This window comes from Phodopus roborovskii, unplaced genomic scaffold (assembly GCF_943737965.1).
Source record: "Phodopus roborovskii unplaced genomic scaffold, PHOROB, whole genome shotgun sequence".
Classification (NCBI taxonomy): domain Eukaryota; kingdom Metazoa; phylum Chordata; class Mammalia; order Rodentia; family Cricetidae; genus Phodopus; species Phodopus roborovskii.
Window position 1 is genome coordinate 3,426,588 of NW_026126541.1, and position 18,849 is coordinate 3,445,436.

General features: G+C 41.2%; 1 protein-coding gene across 2 annotated transcripts in view; it reads right to left on the reverse strand.

Moving 5' to 3' along the window:
- The window catches only part of Atrnl1 (attractin like 1), a 507,438-nt gene that overhangs the window by 409,306 nt on the left and 79,283 nt on the right, over positions 1-18,849 (reverse strand). For both annotated transcript variants that reach the window (XM_051199717.1, XM_051199718.1), the window contains exons 14-18: positions 13,571-13,703; positions 9,075-9,256; positions 6,078-6,291; positions 3,668-3,856; positions 329-547 (exon numbers count right to left, since the gene is read on the reverse strand). In XM_051199717.1, coding sequence (XP_051055674.1) covers positions 329-547; positions 3,668-3,856; positions 6,078-6,291; positions 9,075-9,256; positions 13,571-13,703 — 937 coding nt within the window. The remainder of the gene's footprint in view (positions 1-328; positions 548-3,667; positions 3,857-6,077; positions 6,292-9,074; positions 9,257-13,570; positions 13,704-18,849) is intronic.

The following is an 18,849-nucleotide window of genomic DNA, read 5'->3' on the forward strand; positions in this document are numbered from 1 at the left end:
AAATAAACTATTCACTACACAGTGGGTGCTCAGAAAACATACACTGAATAAATTAAATGTTCAACTTTCTTCCATACAAGCACAGAATAAGGGACGCAGAAATATGAAGAGAGCCCCTGAGAAATTAAGTGGCCTTCAAATTTCAACAGTAGTGAATTTGAACAGTGGCTTTGAGATAAGGCCACGTGGATGCACTGTGGATGCTCACTGCACACTCACCATGAGGGTTCCTGGAAGCCCTGATGAGCATGAGAAGCCTGAGGTAGTAAAATAGTACAAACAGGGGAATACACCAGCGCATTCATGAAGAAAGTGAGATTCCTGTTACCTGGACACTGGATAAAGGACCACTCGTAGTTCTTTTCTTTGGGGCACAGACTGGGGTCGAGGGTCACCTCGCTGCCGTGTACTCCGCCAAGCCTCATCGGTCCCCGTGAGGACCCCTCAGTGCAGTACCCTCTCCCTGTATCACTGGGGTCATTGCACCAGCCGCATCCAGGCTGCTCCAAGCACTGTCCACAGGTCCTTAAGCCAGAGCAATTTTGAGCTGCATGACAGAAGCATTAAAAGCAAAATGATTTCATAACCTAGCAGAATTGCATGCTTCAGAAAAATGTTGTACGAGGGAAGACATTAAAATGCCATCTGTGCTAATAGGAATATTTTGCATAAATACCTAGCAGATAAGAACAATTCATCATACACATGTATATATGCACAAATAAATATATACACGTGTATACATAATACACGTCTTGAACAAACAGAAGATGAATTGAATTGCATGTTAAAAGGCAAAACAACAAAACACGGTAACCATAACACAGAAAAACATGAAGGCAGGACTTAAAGATGGCTGAGTATCTTGCCATAACAGGGCATCGAGGAACTAACCCTGATGCCTGGTAAACAAGAGAGGCTCAACAGCAAAATGTCAGATTCACGCATTCACTGAGGATCTAATTTGCTGCCAGATGTTTGGAGGCCAAGAACCTTGGAGACTGGGTTTTACAAAGTACTAGATAAGAACGTGTCAAATCATATTAAAAAATAAAATACAACATTCATTTATCTAACTTTCTAGACAGGTAACACATAGGCATGAGTGCTTTCTTTTCCAAAGTTGTATCTTCCAGGGCCCTTGGAACACACGGCTCTAAGGAGAATGTCTCCATCAAAGCCCTCCCTCAGAGCTCAGGGGATCTCGCTGAGGAGGAGGTGGGAAGAGTAAGAGCCAGAGGGGATGGAGGACACCAGGAGAACAAGGCCCTCTGGATCAATAAACAGCGCATTTGAGCTCACAGAGACTGAAGCAGCAAGCACAGGCCTACACGGGTGAGCACCAGCTCCTCTGCATATATTTTACAGCAATTAACGTAGTGTTTTTATGGGACTCCTGACCGTGAGAATGAGTGTCTCTGACTCTCATGCCTGCTTTGGGGGCTCTTTCCCTCCTGTTGGGTTACCACGCCCAGCTTTGATGGGGTAGCCTTTGCTTCATCTTTTTACAACTTATTTTGTCATGTTTGGCTGTTACCTCTTAGAAGCCTGTTCTTTTCTACTGGGAGGCAGAAGGGAATGAATTTAGTGGGGAGGAGAGGTGGGAAGGAAGTGAGAGGAGTAGACGATGGGGGAAGTGTACCAGGATATATTTAAGAGAAAAGAAACTACTTTAATAAAAGGGGGAAGTTACATCGTGCCAGTGCTCAGTGATAAGTGTCAATCCCCTTAACAGACTCTTTGGAACTGAACATTTCCTGTATTTCTACGATTGTGTGTAGTTCGTGTATTGGTTGACAGTTGTGATGAGTGTCTTGAAAACTGTATTGGCTTACTATGAAGACAATGAGAAATGACAAAACCTCTTACACGGGTACAATTATGTACTGTGATACTGCAATCAAAACTGTCATGTGATGACATGAAACCGACTGGCTCACACCACAGGAAGTTCACACTGCCTAACGGACTTGATTCTAAACGTACTCCCTAGAAAAAGAAACTACCTCAAAAGTATCTTTTTAGGGAAATATAAATAAGATGTCCTTAAGATATTTTTTGATCAACTAAACTGTCCTCAGTACATCATTCCTACTAAGACTTTCTAGTAGGGGATACGAGTCAACTTAAAACGTAAGAGCTGGTTAGTAATAAGCCTGAGCTATGTGGCTGCCAGGACACAGAAAACTCCAAAGGCAGTGCTACATTTCCTACACTTAATGGACAGTAATGTTGGTGGGAAAAAAAAATGGTTTTGTATTTAGGAGTTTTTGAAAGCTGTGTTATTAAATACTCAATAAGACTTACTAATTGTACCAGAGTTTTTTCATCAGTAAATTCATCAAATTTTAAAAATAACTACCTTCCACAGCTGACCAGAAAAGAACAGTTTTCTTTTGGAAAACAAAGTCCTGGTCAGATTCCCAGCATTCGGGATGTGGGGAGGTCTTAATAACAACGATGTCAGTATTTAGAATCCTTACTAAAGATTTCTGCTGGAAACACAGCTCACTGGCAAACTGCTACTCACTGAGCATGGGGGCTCAGGTATCCCTAGTATCACAAAAGAAACCAAATGAGTAATTAATTATGCATATTCATGAAATCTCCAAAATAGTGACAGACTTCTGAGATGTATGGCATAAGCTCGGATTTCTGTTCTAGTTTTACAACATTATTTTAATCTTAGCTTATTGAAATTTCTATATGTTAAGAAATAAATCTATTATTCCTCTAAGCAATGCCTTTTGCATTTATAAAACATCCAACTACTAAAAATGTATTAATTATGAATTATGTAATTATTTTTAAGGGGTTCAGGGAGAACAGTACTGCCTTCTTTCCTGCCCTGGCTTCTCGCTGGAAAACACAGATATCTATGCTACAACCGCCATTGTTCACGGAAACCAGACTAACAGTGTCCTCGGGCTCCGCTGTGGACTGCAGATCAGTGTCTCTAGGAATCTTCTCGGCCTTCAACACTCAGTCAGTGCTGCTGAGGCATCTAACTTCTGCACTGAGCACCTATAGTGTTGTAAGCCTCCTGGAAATGCGGCCCACCGCGGCGGGACTACCCAGGTGCAATGGGTTCTAAGTCACCCAAGTAAACACTCCCTTCTATGAAGTTAGTCTCTTGGTCCCATTCTCCAGAGAAGCCACCTAATACAATCTCTAATCTCCCCGGCTGTTATCTACTAGCCATGCGCACGAGAACACTGTGACCACGTACAGATGCATCCCGTAACAATTCAGGGTGCAGCTTACACAGCGACAGTGCAGTCTTGAAAAGATGCCTACGCTAAGCTCATGTTGAAGAAATAATTAGGCAAACGGAGACCCCTATAAAAACAACTGCTGTCAGTTCCTCAGGCGCGTCAGCCACGTGAGAAGAAAAAGAAAATAGTGGGATGAAAGGTGTGCCCGGGAGTCGTTAAAGACGACCAAACGCCCGCCCGCAAGGGATGCACTGTCTGTCTGTACACCACACTCGGAGTCCAGAGGCTGGGTCACACACAGAGGTCAACATCACAATGAATCCAAGATGACGGCGGCACACTGAAAATCAGAGGCTAACAGCACAGATACATTTCAGACTTCTCCACGACAGTACTTTTCTCCATGGTCTTCAATGCCCCCGAAAGTTAGTTTTCTCTCCCCTGGTACTCACGGGAGCAGGTGGCGGTCTGCCACTCCAGACACTGCCCGTATGGGAAAGAGATGATGTACGCGTTGGAGTCCACACACCGCTGGGTGCTGCTACACCACATGCACTCCATAGCATTGCTTGTGCAGTTGGAACACGAGGTCCTCAGGGAGCACGGCTTCTTGCACGGTCTTGCATTTTGATTCGGACTGACTGCAATAAGCCATAACTGCAATTACTTCATTTCGTAGCTTCGTTTCTTTAAACTAATCTCTATTTTTAATTATGTGAACGGGTGTTCTGCCACATGCATGGATGCCACCACAGACATGCCTGGTGCCCACAGAGGGCAGATGAAAGGGGGGGGCATCAGATTACCCCGGAACTGACATAGGATATGGAGACAAGCTGCCTGCCGTGTGAGCTCTGAGAATCAAACCCACGTCCTCTGGAAGAGCAGCCAGTGCTCTTATCCACTCAGTCACCTCTTCAGGCCCCTGGCAATTGCATTTTAACACAAATGCTTGTTTTTGTCTGGTTTTTTTTTTTAAAGGGTTCAGTTGAACAGACTGAAGCATTATAACATGAGGAAATGGATAAAAAGTTGGTATTGGTACTAATTTAGTTCTGAATTTGAAAACACATAATTCCTTCATTTTTTTTTTAAATTCTTTACAAAGTGTAAGGTGCACACTTCTTAAAACTTCAATCAACTTTGTTTGTAGTCTGAGAGCGGCTCTTTCTATTGTCTCAACAGTGCAAAGAGAGATTTACTTTCCCAGTCACAAGTGTCTCCATAAAATCTTATTTAAGTAAATGTCCTGTGACTGTCTCCTCAGTACGAACAAGGGGAAACATACAACTTACAATAACATTATAATACGAAAACACAGCACTTATCATACACATCAAGATGATGAGCATTTTCAAAAACAAAACTACAAAAAGAAATAACAATTATCGGCAAGGATGTTGAAAAATTTGAAAGTACATTGGCAGCAGGAATGTACAGTTGTATACTTGCTGTGGGAAAGAAAAAATAGATCTTTGGGATATTAAACCTAGAATTTTTATATGATAATAAAATCTACATTCACTGTATCACAGCCCAACCACAGCACCTTGCTCTAAGCGGCCAGAAAGTGGAGATATTTGTATGCTCACCTTCATAACAACTTCTCTAAAGAGCTAAAATTAACCGAAGCATCCACCAGAGGATGAAAAGATAAAATGTGACCTATAAATACATTAGACTATTCTCGGGCATGAGCAGGTTTGAGCACACATGGATAAGCTCTGAAGGCATTGCACTAAGGGAACAACGAAATCTCAGAAGTATAAAGTGGCATGACTCCAGAACGTGAGGTATCCGAAGGATCAAATCATAGAAATGGTGAAATGGTGTTTCTCAGGGGTCGCAAAGAGGAAGAAATGTTTTGTTTAAAACACGGAGAGTTATGCCAGTTGGTGGTGGCACACACCTTTAATCCCAGCAGGATTAGGTTCCAGGACAGCCAGCACTGTACAGACAAACCCTGCCTCGAAACACCGGAATTTTAATTTTGCCAGATAAACTAAGTTTTACATAATTAGTAGTGATGGCTGTAAAAAATGGGACACACTTAATGCCACAAACCTGTACACTCACAATTGGTTAAAACAGTAAATTTTCATAAAATGTATATAACCACAATGAAATAAAATTCTTTAATAAGGAAAATCATTCAAATATTTATTTTCCATGCAACAAAATCAATTTCAAAAGAAGTAACAAGAGTATATTTTAGAAACAATACAGCTGTAAAATTAAAAATTATCCAGTCACTAATCTTTAAAAACAAATCTTCCCTTCGAAACATACTATGATAAAAGCAAAAGATTAACCAACTAAGAGGACATTGCTAAACTATAACCATAGCCACGTGTCCGTAATAACACGGTAGCAATCAAGAAAGGAAGATTATACAAACACCTCAGTGGGTGGAGAGAAGGCTCAGCAGCTAAGAGCACTTGATGTTCTTGCAGAAAATCAGGATGATTCCAGAACCCACACAGAGGCTCACAACCGTCTGGTCACACCCAGTTCCAGGGGATGTGACCCCTCCCTTCTGATCTCCACAGGCACCAGGTATGCACACGGTACACATACATATATGTAAGCAAGACATTCATACACACAGAGTAGAGTAAATAAACCCTTAGAATTTTTGTCAAAGAATAAGTAAAATTTAAGAAATTATATAAGAATAAATCATTACAAGTAAATGCTAAGATCAATTTAAAAAAAAAACAACTTGGGTGTATTAAAAAAAAAAAATTACTATCCTGAGATAGATTTAGCCAGGGACTGGCTGAAACCAGTCCCTGCCCTCTAGAAAGAACGGTTGGGCAGCGTGCTAAAGCAAACACAGAAACACTTGTTCACGCTACTCACCAACGGGTTTTTCACAGACGAGGCCATCTGCCATAGACGTGCAAGGATTTGCTTTTAGTCCCGCCACCGCAGCCCTTTCTAGATAAGCACAGAATCCAGAATCATTCGGTTCACCGGGAAGCCACTGTAGCGTCGTGTTTGTAAAGGGGGACATGTCCTCCCATCCCCAGTAGGAGACGTTGATCTTGCGCAAGCCTACCCAAGGTGACACTTTCTACAAACAACGGGACATTGGCAGTGGTTAGAAGTGGAACTGCTACATGGTCCCTCTCAACAAGTAGTCACCGTCATATCACTACGTGCTGTGTTTGAGGGTACAGAAAGCTACCTTTCTAACCGCCTTTACTTCCAGTAACAACCTCAGTGTGACCTGGGGGATGGCAGAGACCACAGGGCTGGTTTGGAAGCACTAGGCTTTGAGCTTAGCTACAGGGTTGACTGATTTTTGTTCCCTTGCTCACTTTTTTCCCTTCGATAAAATGGGGACAGAGAGTGCTTTTAACGCCAGCATCCAGGAGGCAAAGAGCCTGACCTTCACAGAGAGGCTAGCCAGGCCAGCCAGGGCTCTACCGTAAAATCCTATCTCAAATAAACAAATAACTAAATAAGACACCAACTGAAGGGGGGGATGTAAATGTTCAACTCACTACTACTGCTATAATTAATACTATCAGGTATGTGGCTTCATCAGTTATGGATTTAGGGACCTGCAGATAAATCTAGTCTCTGCACTGTACACAACGGAAAACAAAATTAACAGATCAGTATGAATTCTGAGTGAAATATCAATTAATAAACAAGGGTCTTAGAATAGAAATTATTTTATACTATCTAGCATAATGCTAAGAGAGAGGTGGGGTTAACGGTCTTCTAATTGTAAAATCATACATGCTACTTCATATTAGAATTATTATTATGTTTTACACATTTATTCGGAGAGATGTTTTTATAACAAAAGGCTGCCTTTTAAATCGTGCTTTATAATAACACTAGTCAGATAATAAATCCAACAGAGAAATTCACATTAAAATGTGTTTCGTGTCACTGCTATTCCCCCTACGCTTCCTATCTATGGGGGGAAAGTCATTTAAAATGAAATATTACTGCCTAACTCATCATGATAAGAATCTGAATAAAAACGAAGAGGAAAAAAATGAAGCCAGTGATAAAACATTTAAAGTAACTATTACTCAGTAAATGAGCCAGACAGGCAGTTGAAAATGGAAGATAAATTACTGTATTATGAAAATGTACTGCACTACACCATAAATCACTGCAACATTTCATTAGCCATTTCCGATAAGTAAGTGATCATTTGACCCAAGATATTTCTCTACAGTGAATGAATTTGTCGATCTCTACTGCCCAAAGAAGGTTATCGTAAGCCTGCAATGACTCACGATATAATTCACTGTATGTAGGGATATGCCTAATGAAACGTCACCTTGAAGAAGTTTTCACTTTGAAATCCTGAGAAAAGTTGCTTCTGATAAAACCGAACATCATTTTTATGATGTGACTCAGCAACCCAGCAAGACTGAGTCTATCATCCACTCTACAGATTACAATAACTGAGTCTATCATCCACTCCTTACAGATTATAATAACTAAGTCTATCATCCACTCCGTACAGATTATAATAACTGAGTCTGTCATCCACTGTACAGATTATAATGACTGAGTCTAACATCCACTCCTTACAGGTTATAATAACTGAGTTTATCATTCACTCCGTACAGATTATAATAACTGAGTTTATAATCCACTCCTTATGGAGTATAATAATAGGCAACAGAAATTAGCAGCTACAAGAAGTCTTAAAATATAGAAATCTAATGACCAGACTTGCAGAGATTTTTGTAACTGCCAAAAATAACCGATGCTAAACACCGGAAAATCAACAGCGCTTTGAGGACAAATCCTAACATTTTTAAAATTCAAAAACATTGAGTGTGCAAATCAAAGGCTTATGATGTTACAGGATTTCAGTAGCACTAATTTTCACATGCTGAGTGGTAAATTGTCAAGTACATATATACAAAAGAGAAGTCTCCTAACATCATACACACACACACATACACACACACACACACACACACATACACACACACACATACACACACACATACACACACACACACATACACACACACATACACACACACACACATACACACACATACACACACACACATACACACACACACATACACACACACACACATACACACACATACACACACACACATACACACACACATACACACACATACACACACACACATACACACACACACACATACACACACACATACACACACACACATACACACACACACACACATACACACATACACACACATACACACACACACACATACACACACATACACACACACACACACACACACACACATACACACAGATCTCATCTGTATGTTCCATATATTTACAATAAAACCTCACTTTAAAAAAATGTTACATTTTCCTAAAGCATAAAGAACAAAAGACCTCCCCAACCCACTACCACATACATTGCACACATCACCCATTATGCTGGAAGCTCTTACAGACAAATTGAGAATGAACTGTAGGGATTTCCTGATAAATAGCTCAAAGTCCGTTGAGTGCTGGCTAAGACATTTCTCCAGGACCGTTCGACAAGCTCATGCTATGACTAGCTGCCCATCTTGTCTACGCAAAGCACCCCGAGTGCATCCATAATTGCAATTACCACCCTCAAGAACAACTCTTCTTGTCTCTCTCTCAACATCACTGTCGGAGGAGAGCACCTCAGAGCATCTCGGCGTTCTCACACAGCAGTAGAATACTGAGTAATTAGCGGCTTCCATTCGTGTGTAATAAGTAAATATCTGTCCATCCTTCAGCTTACAAGGCAAAAAGAATAAATCATTTCTGCAGATCAGGGATCACCCTGCCCATCACCTGAAGACATTCTGTACAGCCATCACCTGAAGAGTCCCAGGCAAGGCTTACCTGCTGTGTGTACTTCTGTATTTCATCCAACACAAATTCTACCTCCTTAGAAGTTGTTAGAGAAGCGAGATTTCCACTGAGGTTATAGCAATAAAGCTTCGCGTTGTCATAACTTTCTCTACTGGCATTGATTCGAAGACAAGCATCCCCAACATGATTCCATCCTTCTCCACAAAGGTGAGCTACGTAAAGAAAAGGAATTGCACCTTACTTTTACACTACAAAGGAAGTACAGCACTTTATCAATTATTTCAAAATTATGTATGACCATTGTGTTCATTTAAAATTTTTAAATAGAACATTTCAAAATTTCTAATATCCCAAATAAAGTTAATAAAATAGTTTGCTGAAGAGTAAACACAATATCCTAATTCTTTCCCAAATTCCTTTGTGTGTTCTGTTGAGATGGGCTTGATATGTAGATCAGGCTGGCCTTGAACTCATGGATATCCATCTGCTTGTGTCTCCCTAATACTGGGATTAATGCAAGCACCACAATGCCTGGCCTTTCCTGAATTCTTAAACAACATAGGCTTCAGCTCTTCAACACCTGTTATCTACATTGTCCCCAAAGATTCCTGTGTAGTGGGGCTTCGGCATACGACCTCTCAAGAAATAAAATTACTGCTGTAATTGTCTAATTCCAGGCTACAAAAAATCAGATTACTATTTTAATTATTCAAAATTATTTTAAACGTAAGTATATTTTTATCATATTCTCCTCCCCAAGCCCTGCCAGGTCCTCTCCTCTCTGACCATCCAACTTTAGTTTCCCCCAAAACCAAGAAAACAAAGAGAAGACCTACCCAAAAGGAAAAACAAAACAACAAGCAAAAACCCACCAAACTGTAACCAAATAAAAGTGTGCACACGCACACACACATGCACACACATGAATGCATGCACACACATGCATGCACATGCATGCACACACACGCATACACACATGCACATACACATGCACACATACATGCACACACGTGTGCATGTCTGCACACACACATACGCACACAGACACATGCATGCATGCACGCACGCACATGCACACACGTGCACACACATGCATGCACACACGTGGGCATGTATGCACACACACACATACACACATACATACACACACACTCACAGTACTGAGAGGTTCACCGAACATGATTAAGGCAGGACTTCTCAACTGTGGTCTTTAACTTTGAAAATTATGAGGGCCACCTTGACCTTTCTTGTTCCTCCAGTACAGCATTGACTTAATCGTTTTAAAAATAAATGTATTGACTTAGAATAATAAATTGTAGTCCCACTACAGAGGAAGTTCTGTAGGCATTAGGAGGACATTGCCACTTTACCTAAGTAAACCTATTGGAGATGTCTCCAAACCACTGAGAGCCTCTGACAATTCAAGTGAGGTCCCCGACGTACAAAAGCTAAGATGGGCTAATGAATGCATGGACACAGGGGACAGAGTGATGGACACAGGGGACAGAGTGATGGACACAGGGGACAGGGTGATGGACACAGGGGACAGAGTGATGAACACAGGGGACAGAGTGATGGGCACAGGGGACAGAGTGATGGACACAGGGGACAGAGTGATGGACACAGGGGACAGAGTGATGGACACAGGGGACAGGGTGAGTGTGGACAGGGTGAGTGTGGACAGGGGACAGGGTGAGTGTGGACAGGGTGAGTGTGGACAGGGGACAGAGTGAGTGTGGACAGGGTGAGTGTGGACAGGGGACAGGGTGAGTGTGGACAGGGTGAGTGTGGACAGGGGACAGAGTGAGTGTGGACAGGGGTCAGGGTGAGTGTGGACAGGGGACAGAGTGAGTGTGGACAGGGGACAGGGTGAGTGTGGACAGGGACAGGGTGATTGGATGGACACACGGGACAGGCCACCAGTTTTAAAGATGATATGGAAGAGGTGTATTTGTAGCTCCTTCCGAGTGGGACTTGGGTGTCCTCGACATTTTTCCATGCCCTACATCCTTAAATTGGGGTGGAAGAAAACTTGATATAACGGGATTTATTTTTATTACATAAATCGAATTAGAAACAACCTAGTCGTGTGGGTTTGTTTTGCCTTTTTACAAACTTCTTTAATTTCAGACATGCAGTGTATTTTCACAACTGCTTCTACATTCAATCAAATGAGAGAATGTGTGCTACTGAACAAGGCTTCCTACACCACATTCTCCTGTTGCCTTACAGACAGGAGACCATATCCTGCCGCCCGGGGCCATTGCCTTTCCTGCTGTTACGGACTCACACCCTCTGGAACCATAAGACAAAATAAACCCTCTCTTCCTCAAGTGGCTTTTAATCACGGGTTTCAAGTAACTGATACAAGTCCCTTTAGCTTAGACAAAATTTACATGGCCCTACATGCATGGGTATAGGAAATAGGTCTATACATTAAACAGTTGCTGATAATAAATCAAAACAAAATTTTATTTTTAAAAATTTGCTATAATGTTGCCATTTATCAAAGGCAAAAACAAAGGTTCGTACTAATGAGACAGACAGTTGGTTATTTTCACATAAAGAATTAAATCGTAACTCAACACCTGATACTTTGGGACAGACTATTTTCAACGTTTTCAGCACTAACAGCCATTTTAAACATCATTGTTGAGAACACTATTTCTCACAATTATGTAGAACGAAAGGGCAGAGACAAATTCTGTCCTAAACGCTATCAAAATTACTTTAAAATCTTTTATGAAAAGCCAGCTGAAGTCATATAGTAATTTTTAAATGAAGCCATCATACACAATGCAATGCAAAAAAATTAATTTAAAATTCACATGCTGAGAAATTAAAATGGCCAAATACTCAAAAGACTGTAATTAAATCATTATGCTTCTATAAGAACATATAAAACGCTGTATGTAGACTACAAACAATGTAGTCCAAGTGTCTCATGAAGAATCCCTGGTGTCACATGCTAGCATATATAGGCAGAGTAACCATAATTGCATTCTGAACTCAGGCTGCTGTGAAGTCACACGATTCAATAAAGATGTTGCAAAATATTTCAGATTCATTATGCATTTGTTTTCCAACTAATTTCGGTTGCTGAGTACTCAAAACAACTTTTATTATTGCCAAATTTTCTAAACCACCTTACATCCAGTGTGACCCAACATGGAGTGGTGAACCAGAGTTTAAGAGGGTAGATTCATAGCCCATGAAAAGACCACAGTAGATGGACTCAACAGGGAAGAGGGAACACAGGTACAGTCATTAAGGAAAACTGTGTAAAGCTCTTCAAAAGCCTTGGAGAATCCAGCTACACCAGTCTTGGGAACTCTACATCCTGCTCAAGAAATATCCACTCATCCGTGTTCACTGCTGCTCTATTCAATGTCCAGTCGAGGGAAACAGCCTAGACGCTCACCTACTGATGTCTGGGTAATGAAAATGTGGTATGCTGACACTATGGCATATTATTCATCTACTGAGAAAGGCGAAAGTCACAAGTAAACGGATGGAGCTTGAAACAGTAGTTTTGAATGAGGTCAGCCAATCCCAGAAAGACAAATGTTGCATGTTTCTCCTATTTGTGGATGTTAGCTTTGAATCTTTAGGTGTATGGGCTCCTTAAGGAATTCACACAGAGGTCAGGAGTTGCTAAGGAGCCATGAAGAGGGGCCTTCAATAGAGGAGAGACAGTGTTATACAAGATTTAAAGAGAAAAATGGAACAGGACGGGTTTAACTGGGGTGGGAGGGTGAAGGGTAGAGTAGAGGAGGTAGTTTGGGGAGAGATAAATAACACTAAAAACCTTTTTAAAAAAGTCATGAAAACTGCTGCCATAGAAGCTCTCTCTCTCTCTCTGTCTCTCTGTCTCTCTCTCTGTCTCTCTCTCTCTCTCTCACACACACACACATAAAATGAAGTTACCCTTAAGTGGGGTAACAATGTCCCTACCATATACCAAAAGCTAATAAATGAAAAGCCCAGTGTCAGAAACGGTTGCTTCTTTTGGAGTTGTTGACCAGTGGGGTCTGACAGACGCCCAAACAATGTAGGTATTGCCATTGCTCTTTACTATGCTCCAGATCAGGGCAGTAAGACCCTACGGCTGAAGATGCCACATACCTGAGTCATATAAATCGTGGGGAACACACCTTACTGCTTAGCTTTCATTCGTCCAAGCTCTGGCATGTGCTGTGAACACTTGCAGAGGAAGAAGTAATCATCGGCTGTACCCAACTGTGAATTCTGAGTTACAATAATGTCTGTCTCAGCACAAGGCGCACTGGTTCAATAGTGAGCATGACTGTCACAGGAATGACCAATCATGTCCTTGTTGGATCTATGTCCTACTCCACAAGACCTACGCACACATGTCATGGGCCCTAGGGGAGAACCATTACTATTATTTTGCTAAGTGGACAGGTCATTAAACTGACTCCTAATGACTTCTCCGTCTACCCAAAGATGATGATATAATAGTCTGTAGAGTGAAAACCTCATTTCTCAAATCGTGAAATATTTACCTGGCAAACCCTGGCATTCTTGCTGACGCTGATCCCACTGACAATTCAGGGTTAGTGAACAGCTTTTACAGCTTGTAAGTTTGTTACAAAGCTGATCATTTCTTACATGGCATTTCGTGTAGTTTCTGACAGACTAGAAAATTGAAAGACAAAACATGTTAGTTTTTACAATCGAACAAACAAGGATTCTTAAACATCACAAAATGTTAGGCCCCTGTTGAACTTTAAAATGTTTCTATCTCCAAACCCAATTCTATTGAATCATAACTTCCCTTAATTATTGCATTAGTGTTGAGTTAAATCTACTAGTTGTCTTAAGTCTACTATTCCACATAGTAAACTGCAATATAACTTAGCATGTAAGCAATATATCCTGATAAGAGTATTCTTTAACAGATATTAGGACTGAGGCAACCTCAGCATGCCGATGAGAAGACCATGTCCATATAAGGCAAATGCCACCACAACAAACTAAGCTTGCACTTTTGTTATGGCTCTTAACATTTATTTGTTTTGCTTATCTGTCTTTGATTTGGTCTTAGGGAAAATTGGAAGGAGTTCCCTGAGTCTCCAGTGGTTCACGGTGCTATACAATTTATGAGTCGTTCTTTGCTTAAATGAACTCTACTGGTTTTTGTTTCCCTGTATTTTTATTTTTCACTTAAGGTGGAAAACTTGTTTTTAGAATTATAATGAGTTCCTAAAATTGGAGACTACTGAGAAAATTATGCAGTTTCAAATTTGAAAGAGAAAACTTTTTTGTTAATCTGAAAATGAATCTCTAATTAAGTGAATGCATGAATTCACTTCTTAGTAACACGAAAATTTTCTAGTCCTAATGAAACTATCACAAAAATGAAGTTGAAATAAGTAATAAAACAATCTCAAGTCTACTACAATATGAAAAAAGAAATTATAATCATAATGACTTAAAATAATAATGGGTGTAACTACTTAATGTCTCTCTGTGGGTGTTATACTTTCTTCATAGAGGCTATAAAGAAAATTGCAATATTACATTATTTTCGATCTTACAACACCATAAAAGCATATTTCTACTAATTCTGGCAATGAAAAGTTGAAGGGTGGGGATCAATAATGAAAAGTAGGAGGTCATATGGCAATCCTTGTATCATTCCTCGTGTACACCTATGTTCAGCTAGCTCCTTCATAACAAAATATCACCACTATTTGATTAAAAGCTATGTCATGAATACAGACTTCACAGCTGGGGGCCTGGGACATTCAGTGACTGAATGCATGTAAGGGACTAACTAAACATCTGAGCAACACACTCAATCTTGTTAGTGTCTATACAGAGAACTGCTTATATGCGACCTTCTTCTATAGGACAGGTAAATACTAATTTCCAGCTACTAATGCTAAAAGTTAATAAATTAAGATACAACTCTCTCGTATTAACTATTGTAAACAAATATATTTAGGTAGTTTAATGAGCATGCACCAAATATTTATTGTTAAATATTATACTTCCTTTATAAAATGCATTACCATTTTATAAGAGACTGTTCAGTGGGCACAGGCGCTCACTACAAAGTCTGACAACCTTAGCTCAACCCTCAGAACTCAGAGAAGAAAAGAGCAGATTCTGCACATTGTCCTCTGACCTTCACACACAAGCACATACATGCACACACATGAACACACACACACACACACACACACACGCATACCCAGAAGCACACAAGCATTTTTTTTAGGATTTTTACTCCATGGATCAAACACCAAGGCCAAGAGCATCTTGGGAAAGAACCCACCTCCCCCCATCACGGTCCATGAGCACAGGAAGTCAGAGCAGGAACCTGGCGGCAGGAGCAGGAACAGAGGCCATCAAGGAAGACGCTTACTGGCTTGTTCCTCGTGGCTTGCTCAACCTGTTTTCATACAGTGCCCAGACCAACCAGCCCAGAAGCGGGAGCACCCACAGTGAGCAGGACCTTCGCACACCCACCGTCATTCATGAAAACACACCACAGGCTTTCCCACAAGCCATTCTGGTAGGGACATTCTTTCACCTGAGGCTCCCTCTTACAAAACGACACCAGCTTGCATGTTTGTATGTGGTCATGTATATGTGTGTGCGCGTTCATGTTTGTGTGTGTGCATGTGTATGCAAGTGTATGTGTGCATCATGTATGAATGTGTGTGTGTGCATGTGTGTATGTGGTCATGTGTGTGCGCGTTTGCATGCATGTATGTGTGTCTCTGTGTGTAGTGTGTGTGTGTGTGTGTGTATGTGTGTGCGCGTGTGTACATGCATTCTAATGTACAAGCAGAAGTGGGTGTTATGGTCAGAGGACAAACCCAGGTGCCAGCTGTTCACACTGTTGAAGGCAGAGACTCTGTTGTTCACTCTTGTGACATAAACAATCCAGAAGTCTCAGCATTGGGATTAAAGCTGCATGCTATATTGCCTGACTCTGTTTGACTTCACACGAGTTCTTGGGACTCAATTCAGGTCCAAACACCTAAACGGCAAGTGCTTTACCCACTAAGCAATTTCCTGAACCAAATATACCCACATAAAATGTTTAACGTGCTCATCTTTAAGAAAAACATTCAGACACATTTTTGTGAATTTCGTTTTTGAGTTAGTCAACCATCACATCTACTTTAGGAACAAGTAAGATGGTTTAATATCAACTTTTATTATTCAAAATATTTTATTTTCATATAGCACATAAATTCTAGTATTATTCTATATGATTATTGAGTATAGAATTAAAGCACTAGCTAACTGAACAAAGAGAAATAAATTAACTTGACTTATTGAACATATAAATCTATAAAAATGACAGAAAGACTAAACATGTTGGGAGTAGTTTAGTGTAAACTCAGAACCACAGTTAAGGTAGAGCCTACATTCGACCATTTCACGGCTCCTCACTAACAGATCATTCGCTGATGGGAATAAGAACAGGAGATGAAATTCTACTTTAATCACATACAGCACCAAGGAAATCAGTGAATGAATAAAGCTGAACACTGCTCTGAATCACAACTCACATTGTTTACCTAATGAACCAAGGGCACATTAGTAATCAGGCAATGAAGAGTAGCCATTACTGTTCCAGTCTTTGATCTATTTAGTCATGAGTTCAAAATGCAAATCCAGGAAGAGCAAACAGATTTCTGATCCATTAGAGCACAAATGCGCAACTTGAAATAAATATGGCTAAATAATGAGATAGGGTATCGCCGCACATAATTTGACTAAATTCCCCTAGAACTTTAGGTGTTCATTAGCATTTGGTTTGACTTAATCACCAGACACTCCTCCGATGAAACTGCCTAAAAACTACATTACAACAGAACTCTAAATTATGGGAGAGTACTATCTGCTCACTCATACTATGCCATCCAAGTTGTTCCTGGCTCACACATCATCAAAAATAAAATAAAGCAAAGGGAGAAGACAAATGCTTGAGAGAAATTTACGTAACTTAACTTTTCAGATGAGCTACAGTTGTGTAAACCTACACACACACACAAACTTAAATGGCTGTGGTGGTTTGAAAGAAAACGACCCCACAGAGGGCGGCACTATTGGAGGTGTGGCCTTGTTGGGGGAAATGTTGAAAGACAGTCTTCCGTGGACCGAATGTCTGTGTGCCCCAAATTCACATACTGACAAAGGCCCCAGTGTGTCCATACAGGAGAGGACCCTGGGTATGTGACTCTGCCTCATTGCGTCTCTGTGATGGAGTTTTCACGGGCAGGAGGCCACATCAGAACAAGCCAGGAGAAGAAAGGGGCTAAGAACCAGAACCCAGGTCTTTAACAAGCGTGAAAGCTGTGAGCCTGACTCTGAACTTGAAACGCCAAGTCTTCAGAACTTTGGCAAATAAATCCTTCTTTCTCATCATGCAGTGTAGTGAGATATTCACTTTGTCCGGCATCTGTGACGCTGACCACGCCCATTGGGGGGATGGAGACAGAGGCGGAAATGACCTGGGGAACTAGGTCTGAGGAGGAGCCCAGGAGCGCTCTCTTGCTGGCCAGATGCGGATATGTTTAATGAGTTGTTTCCCCCATTTTAATTATGTGATAGCCAAGTGTATGTGTCAATCTAAGTAGGACACAGGTGTGCAGAAGGCCAAGCATGTGTCAATCTTAACGGGTCACAGGTGTGCACACGGTCTGAGCGTGTCAATCTGACCAGGGCACAGGTGTGCGGAAGATCTGGCTGTCTGTGAGGATGTACAAATGACAGTAGCCTCTTCATGAGCTGACTCACATTTCCCAATGCGAGCCGACACCATCCAGTTCACTGAGAGCCGAACGACACAAACTCTTGGGACAGTGAGAATTGCTGTCTGACTGCTGAGTGGACACATTAGCTGCCCCTGCACTTGGCTAGGATTTACATGAGTGGCACCAGTGGTTCAGAGGCCACTATGTTTCCACTGAAATTCTACCACATCCCCCTATGTTCAGTTTACAGGTGACAGACAGGACATGGAGGCTTTTCTAAGCACATAAACAATCCCATACAATCCTGAGTGTGGCCCTACGGCTGTTCCTCTGAAGAACTACAGCCACAACGCCAGACATGTGTGCCTGTGTGTGCCCATGTGTGTGCCTGTGTGTGCCCATGTGTGTGTGCCTGTGTGTGTGCATGTGTGTGCCTGTGTGTGCCTGTGTGTGTGCCTGTGTGTGCATGTGTGTGCCCGTGTGTGTGTGCCTGTGTGTGTGCCTGTGTGTGCCCGTGTGTGTGCATGTGTGTGCCCATGTGTGTGCCTGTGTGTGTGCCTGTGTGTGCCCGTGTGTGTGCATGTGTGTGCCCATGTGTGTGCATGTGTGTGTGCATGTGTGTACCCGTGTGTGCCTGCGTGTTCCTGTGTGTGTGCCTGTGTGTGTGCCTGTGTGTGCGTGTGTGTGTGCCTGTGTCATACATTACTTAGTCTTGCTCTGTTTCCACTAATATAATCCCATATGTGAGTGAGTATGAATCTAAAAATATATCTAAACTTCAAATATAAACAAGTCGTGAAAAATGTTGAAACTCAAACCTTTAGTATATCTTAAGTCAATTTGCATGACTGAAAATCATATACTAATAAATATGTACAAAAACGAAACGGTTCAATGTACTAGGCCAAAAACTAAATTTTCCTGTTTTACGTTACTATTTTATAATAGACTCCCACAACCTTGGTTATTAGAGGAAATTTAAAGATGGTATTGTTGGAGGATATTTGATAACAATGTGGCCCCCAAGACTGAATTCTTCATTGGAAAAACCGGTTTCTAGGTCT